A 7,030-nucleotide genomic window follows, 5' to 3' on the forward strand; every position below is an offset into this window, starting at 1 on the left:
CCCGACGTTCCCTTCCTTGGGGTCTATGCGGCGTGCCGTCTCATGCCAGGATCTCTCTCAGCGGCGATGTCTCTGACGACGAAGGCTTCAAGCGGGGCTGCATCTCCACCTTCGATATGGATTTCTGCGCTACGTAGTGCTTTATTTGCGGACTTCAAGCCCGCTCCTGTATATAGCGGGGAGAGAAGCTTGGAACACGCTACAACTTGCAGCGCAAGCTCTCCTTGTTCCAGACGGAGATTTGATGTGCGAGGGCTGAGACTTGCGTTCAATATGTCAAATTCGATTGACTTCGTGGCTGTGCAGAGCTACGTTTGACGATCTTGGAGTAGGGCCCCTCGCAATCGAAACGTCATTCCCCAAGTTCCTGCGTCGCGCGCACATCGAACCCTCCATGCGTGCTCTAACCGGACTTTACCTGTCCGCGGCCTGCTGCCTCTTCGGCCAAGCACTCGCTTGGAATCAACAACCCGACGGCTACGAGGTGATCGACGGTTTCGATGGCTCCGAGTCCGTGGCCGCATGGCGTCGTGACTGGACCGCCTGGAAGAAAATGGAGATGATCACCAACCGGTACAGCCCGAACGACTCGTGCAACGTGTACAACATCCAGCAAACTCAATGGACGCAGCAGAATTTCGTGTAGACGTTTCTTAAGATGAACGACCGCTTCATCTACGATCGAGAGACCCAGCAATACACGGTGGACAAGTACGTGGATGAGATGCAGAGTCGTGTTGGCCCCATTGACAGTGTGTTGATCTGGCCTGTATACCCGAACATCGGTGTGGACAACCGGAACCAATGGGATCGCCTACGAGACCTTCCCGGTGGAGGCGAGGGCGTCAAGGGCGTCATCTCTGACTTCCATCGTCGAGGTGTCCGTGTGATCATCCCGTACAATCCATGGGATATTGGAAATCGTAACGAGTCTGGACTGTGAGAAATGGTACGCATGTACAACGCCGACATCACGACACTAACGGAAGTAGTGGGTAATGGAACATTGCACCGCAGTTTGTTTTTTCCTTACCCTAATTTACTACCAAGAGACCACCTGAGAGCGAAAGCAACGTCTTTTGGATATTAGGGTAACCTTAGCTTTAGACTCGCTCGACCGACAACATTCAAACTATATTTTTAAAACAATAGATAGCTTTTTATTATCTTCTCTTAGCCACCAATCAGGAATAAGAAATCAGTCAGCGCCGCCAACTATGCTTTAGATCGCAAGCTTTGAGTCCTGCGATATGGTTAGATAGGAACTTGTCGAAGTGTAGTTGCCACACTGGATGGCTATGAGTTCACACTGGATAACTATAAGTTCTCACGCTTGGCTAAGTACTTCGAGATAGATCTCTCCTCACGGTGCCATTCGGCATGAGCAGCGAATGCACCATACGAACGGGATCGCTTGTTGCATCTTGGGTAAGGGGACACAGCAGATCAACTTCATCTTCTGACGACGAACCCGAATCCTGGGTCCAAGACCATTTCCAACACAGGTGCGCGCATCTTTGAAACCAGGAAGCACATCAACCCCCGTCAAGATCTCTCCACGGCACTGTTGTCAGAGCATTGTACGTCTCCATTGTCGTCAAGATAGTACTCATACATCCGCTGAAGGTCTGGGCGTGGGTCGATCAGCCAACCCAACTGGACGCCGTGCTGGAAATATTCATTTCGCATCTTTCCATCAAGAGCGCTAAGTTTAGAGCCCCGACCAGAGAGCTCATCAATCTCAACAACAAAGGTGGGGACATAGGGATCGCCACGATACGTCCACATCTGTTCACGAGTCAAATTCCTGTCATCATCTCGCGGTGTGTATGCCACGTCGGGCATTCTCACCAGGGCTGTGAAAATTAAAATGTTAGATTAATCTTGGCCTGAAAACATCAAGAATGAATTATTGAGTTAATTGCCAGAATTGCCAGAATTGCGGCGGATTGTAGCTCGAACTTCTTCTACAGTGTACACACTCCACAGTGAACGGTTGCAGTGCAGGAAGACTAGCGTCTCCAGAGTGACGCGATCCATACTCTTCCTCACGTCACTAAATATAATCTTTGCACGTGAAAAAAGTCTCTCGCACTCATTCGATGTAGGCGGTACGTACCCGACGTCGACATACGCACTCCGCTTCGTTGTCTTGAGCCTCTTGAGCTTGAGCTGCAAATGACGGACCTTCAGGGCTCTCTTCAGCTTGATCTTCATCAGGGCTGCTGGTGACACGAAACGCCGCACAGGCAGCTCGCTTAGGCGGCGTGAGAGATTGACCTCGCTGGATCTTGCTTGACCAGACCGGATTCGAGTGCAGGATAATTGACGATTGCGGCGGTTGGAGACAGTCGGGGTTTCATTTCCGGGTATTGTTAGCTTCCTTCTCGGCTTTAAAACTACTGGTTGTCAAGGCTTGAGGTGAGTAGCACAGTAAAAAAAATATTTTTACTGTGTGTGCTACTGTAAAAACTGGGGAAACTTTTAAACTTAAATTTTGTACTACCAATTAATAATTAAATTAAAAAATCTCAATTAATTGTTTTAATAATTACATTATGAGCACCCCTGATTCTCACGTTGGGCTTTCCGAGACGCTGCCCTAGAATGAACGCTCCTTGCGAGGTTGTCACTCTGCCTCCTACTCCAGACCACTTTGCCCATTCTCCGAGGAGTTCTGCGATCTTGGCCGCCACCTTCATATTGCCATACACGACCATTCGATAGGGACAGAAGCGGCCTTCGTCGATGAAGAACGCCGGCTGCTCGCCAAAAACGGGGTTCACCAAAGGATGAAGCTTCTTCGCGTGATTATTTAGCTGCTCCAGCTCCACTCCAGGATAGTCCTTGACGTAGCACAAAGTCGTCTTCGTTTCCAAGTCGCGCACGAGTCGCGTAAGGACGTCTTCGTGAGGTTTTTGCTTGTCCTCCATCGCTGCTCTTTCTCACTGGTTGCTTTGCTGACCGAGAAATTCCACGATGGGGTCCACACTTTTTAAGGTCGGTAGTCTCGGACTTTCGGGTGATTGAAGGAGGCTGACAAAAAAGTGGAGCCAAGGCCTCATTGCAGAGAGCAAGCGACAAGCTTGCGGCAAAGGATGCCGGAGTTGTTTGAAAAGCGTGGCATACTGTTCGCCGTAAGACCGCAGGGGTGCAAGCGATATGTAGATTAGTAATAAGCTTCGAAGTAGGCATAACAAGTAATGAATGCGGATCTTTACCTTCTATTATAATATTTTATAACTGATAAATATAAAGTTAGTAATATACAAAGATGACGTACTCACCTGAGCAATACGAACTTGACAAAGAGCGAATCCAAGCCGCATACAAGCGGTACTATCTAAAAACAAGTCAAACGCGACTGGCTAAGCAGCGATAATATGATGAGAAGAATCGCGAAGAAATTCGTGCTCGTAAGAGAGAAGAATTACTTAAATAAATCCGAGCTTAACCAAAGCGAACTTAGCTGATTATTGATACTTTTTCTCAGATATAAAGTCAGCCCTTTTATAAAGTCGATCCTGATACAAGATCCGATAATTATAAAGTCGATTCTCACGAGATTAATATAGACGAAGATATATAGGCAATATGTTTGCATACGAACTCGCAGGATTAAAGAGATTTAAATATCCAAGCTGTCAAGTGGGGTAGCAGCTACAGGGTTAAGGTTCGAGGTAGAACTGGTAAGATGGTATATATTAGCAACATCTCACGTTCAGTCAGCAAGAAATTGGTGGCTAAGCAGTACAATTTTTCAGTTGAAACCCTTGAGAAGCATATGCCGCCTGACTATAAGGCTGATCACAAGTACCGTGTTTAATCTGGGAATCACACCTATATGAGCGTATCGATGCAACTGATTTCTACGATAAGCTCGAGAACGTTCTTTCGACCCAGCAAGTGCTTTTAAGGTAAATATTGATTTTGGGTACGAGCTTGTGAGTAAGACCGATCCTGATGATACTCGCTACTTCTATCCGAATCTCGCTAGCACTTACGTGCTCATTAAGCCTGTCGCTATCAGCAGCAAGGCTGATATTCAAAAGAAGGTGTTTTCGGATAGTCGGTCTAATAATGGAGCTGGTCGACAAGCTGAACTACCCCAGCTCTGGATATAAGCTAAAAGCAATCACTGCATTCAAGATTTTCGTCTACCATCGCGACCATGCTCTTGGAGATAGCGAATCTGTAATTCCTAATGTTATTCGCTGAAATAAGCATGTAATCATCTCCCCCAAGGCTAACAACAAGTGCGTCTCCCACTGCATCGCCTGTCACACATTCCAGAGCACCAAGAAGAATCCTCGCAGAATCCAGGCTCAGGTGAAGGATGCATTCAAGCGCTACTGCTATTTTAAGGGGATTAAGTATACGCTGAGTCTATTTAGAAGCTTCAAGCCTATTGACCTACTACAGCTCGATGAGGTCGAGGCCTGCTTACAACCCGGTATTAACGTATATATCATGGATGTAGCTACCGGAAATGTTGAAAGCATTCGTAGGTCGAGCAATAGGTATGAAGCTAAGGATATTCTATCACACGAGAATCACGCTCTCTACACCAAGAACATCGATATGCTTCAGTCTAAGTATCCGTGCCCCAAGTGTGAAATGATTTTCGTGAGTGGTGAAAGACTTAAAAATCACAAGAACAACCAGTGTGTGCTTGTGAATATTAAGATCTTCCCAACCAAGCCAACTATATACAAACCGGCTCAGAATACGATGCGATCGCTGCTTACGAAGTATTCCGTCAAGAATGCTGACCATTACATCGATCACTTCAGCGTTTATGACTTTGAGGCCATTCTTAAACCTACCGCGGCTCAACACGGGGCGGATAGTGTGTTTACGAACGAACACATTCATGTGTCGGTATCAGTAGTTGATAGCTTAACCGAGGGGGTGCGTTGCTTTGTAAATGACGACCCCAGGATTTTGCTTATGAAAATGTTCAAATACATTGGTGATGTATCGGTGAAGATCCAACAGTACAATGTCGATAGTATAAGTCGCTTCTGCAGAAAATCATCAATGCACATAGTCTGACAGGTATGGAAGTCCCATGCGGTAATTCTGATAAAAAGTACAAGATGACTGATGTGGAGAGCTGGATTAGGGAGGGAAGTATGATAAATTCTTCCACTTCCATATCAGTCTTGGTTTTGGTAAGCAAAGGTCTGATTATGGGAAACTGAAACAGCAACTTGACCTGGTACCAGTATTCGGCTTCAATTCTGGTCGATACGACATTAACTTGATTAACAAGGATTTGTTCTCCGTAATTGGTATCGACAACCAAAATTCTGTCATCAGAACCCCCAGCTACATGTGCATTGCTACAGCGGACATGAAAATGATTGATATCACTAACTATGTACCAGCTGTTACCAGCTACAAAAAGGATCTTAACAACAATATCTCGGTGGCTGCAATGCGATGACAAATTAGATGGCCGTGTCATGTAGAGTATTTCTTACGAGTACATCACCGCGTCGATGTACTAACAGACGCTATGCCGCCTATGTCAGCTTTTGATAGCAAGCTCCGCGGAAACAAGCATCGCCAGCGATGACTACGAACGAGTGAAATTCGTGTGGGATTACTACGAGATGAAATCGATCAAAGTCCTACTGATCTGGTACAATAATCTCGACGTAGTCTCTTTCACCAAAGCTATCAAGGCTCAGCGAGGGCTATTTAAGCGCTTCGATATCAAGGCTTAGCGAAAGCTATTTAAGCACTTTGATCTGGATGTGTTTGCAGATGGAGTGTCTCTACCTGGTATTTCAGAGAAGGACATGTATCAGACCTGCTTCAATAATCTCCATTATCCGGATAAGAAACCTGCTAACGCATTCCAATTTCCAGCTAAGCGCATGTCTGGCTACAAGAGTTAGGATGCTAAGGCAAAACGAAATTTCGGTATGACACTCGAGCACGTGAATACATTGCTGCAAAAGCAAAAGTATCTGTGTGATCTATGCAACTGTCAGCTGACTGCTGATACCGCTTCAGCGGATCGTATCAACATTAATGTTGGCCACATCGACGGTAATATCTTGGTCAGCTGCGTTAAGTGCAACACCGCTCGAAAAGACATGTCGCTTAAGAGGTTTCGGTTTAAGAAGTTGCTTGAGTTCAACTCGGATAGACTGGTATACGCGATCGACAAGGAGGAGAAGGATACCTACTCTAAGATGAAGGCCAACAATGCTGGCCCGGGGCGCCCGCAAGGGTTTCCAGGGTACCAAAGCATCCGGCCAGGCTTGGGAGTCGTCGACGTATATGACGACTCCGAGGATGTTTTTGATGGCGGCAGCGCCCAGAGAAGGCGCTGGCCAAGTGGATAACTTAGGCCTACAAGCGGGTAACTTAGTTCCGCAGACAGCTGCAGCTGTCACGAACACTGACAATAGTGCGTTCAAGGTGGGTAACAGAGTTCAACACACGATCGCCCTGACCTTAACTGAAGAGTAAGACGTCGGATACGCTTCCTGTGTGGGTAACATAGTGCCACACGCGGTCGCCCAGACCTTAACCGAAGAGGAAAGGCTCCGGACACGCTTCCTGTGTGGGTACCACAGTACCACACGAGGCTACGAGTGCCTCGGATGTCGGAGCGCCGACCTTCCCAGACGTGGGTAGCAAAGCACCGCGTCACAGTCGCCGCCGACGACGACGTCGCTTCAAGTGACTCGGAGTCCAGGGCCCGGGCTCCTCCGACAAGGCCGGTGGAAGAGTGCTATCACATCTTCGATGGTGAGACCGGTCTACCCGTCAAGGCATCTGGTGTCCACTTAACCCGTGGCCAGAGGTTGCAGAGATACTGAACCTCGAGGAGATGACGGTCGAGGCCTTCCTGGCCAACCTCAAGGCTGGAAATGTTGCCGAGATGGTGCTCATTAGACCTAAGACCACTCGGGAGAAGCTGAACGCCTCCTCTGTCTTAAACGAGAACGTCCTGGAAGACCTAAACAAGCAGCGTCAGACGAGCTTGGGTTCTGAGATCCTTAAGAACCCG

At 47.5% G+C, this 7,030-nt stretch overlaps 1 protein-coding gene across 1 annotated transcript; it reads right to left on the reverse strand.

Moving 5' to 3' along the window:
- Window positions 1-1,917: 1,917 nt before the first annotated feature.
- Window positions 1,918-2,933, reverse strand: PITG_20575 (uncharacterized protein; the record flags this gene model as incomplete). Its single annotated transcript, XM_002895275.1, has 3 exons — window positions 1,918-2,056; window positions 2,120-2,391; window positions 2,580-2,933. The coding sequence occupies 3 exons, from the start codon at window positions 2,931-2,933 to the stop codon at window positions 1,918-1,920; spliced, it is 765 nt and encodes a 254-aa protein (XP_002895321.1).
- Between the last annotated feature and the right edge of the window lie 4,097 nt (window positions 2,934-7,030).

The sequence above is a fragment of the Phytophthora infestans genome, genomic scaffold, assembly GCF_000142945.1.
Source record: "Phytophthora infestans T30-4 supercont1.207 genomic scaffold, whole genome shotgun sequence".
NCBI lineage: Eukaryota > Oomycota > Peronosporomycetes > Peronosporales > Peronosporaceae > Phytophthora > Phytophthora infestans.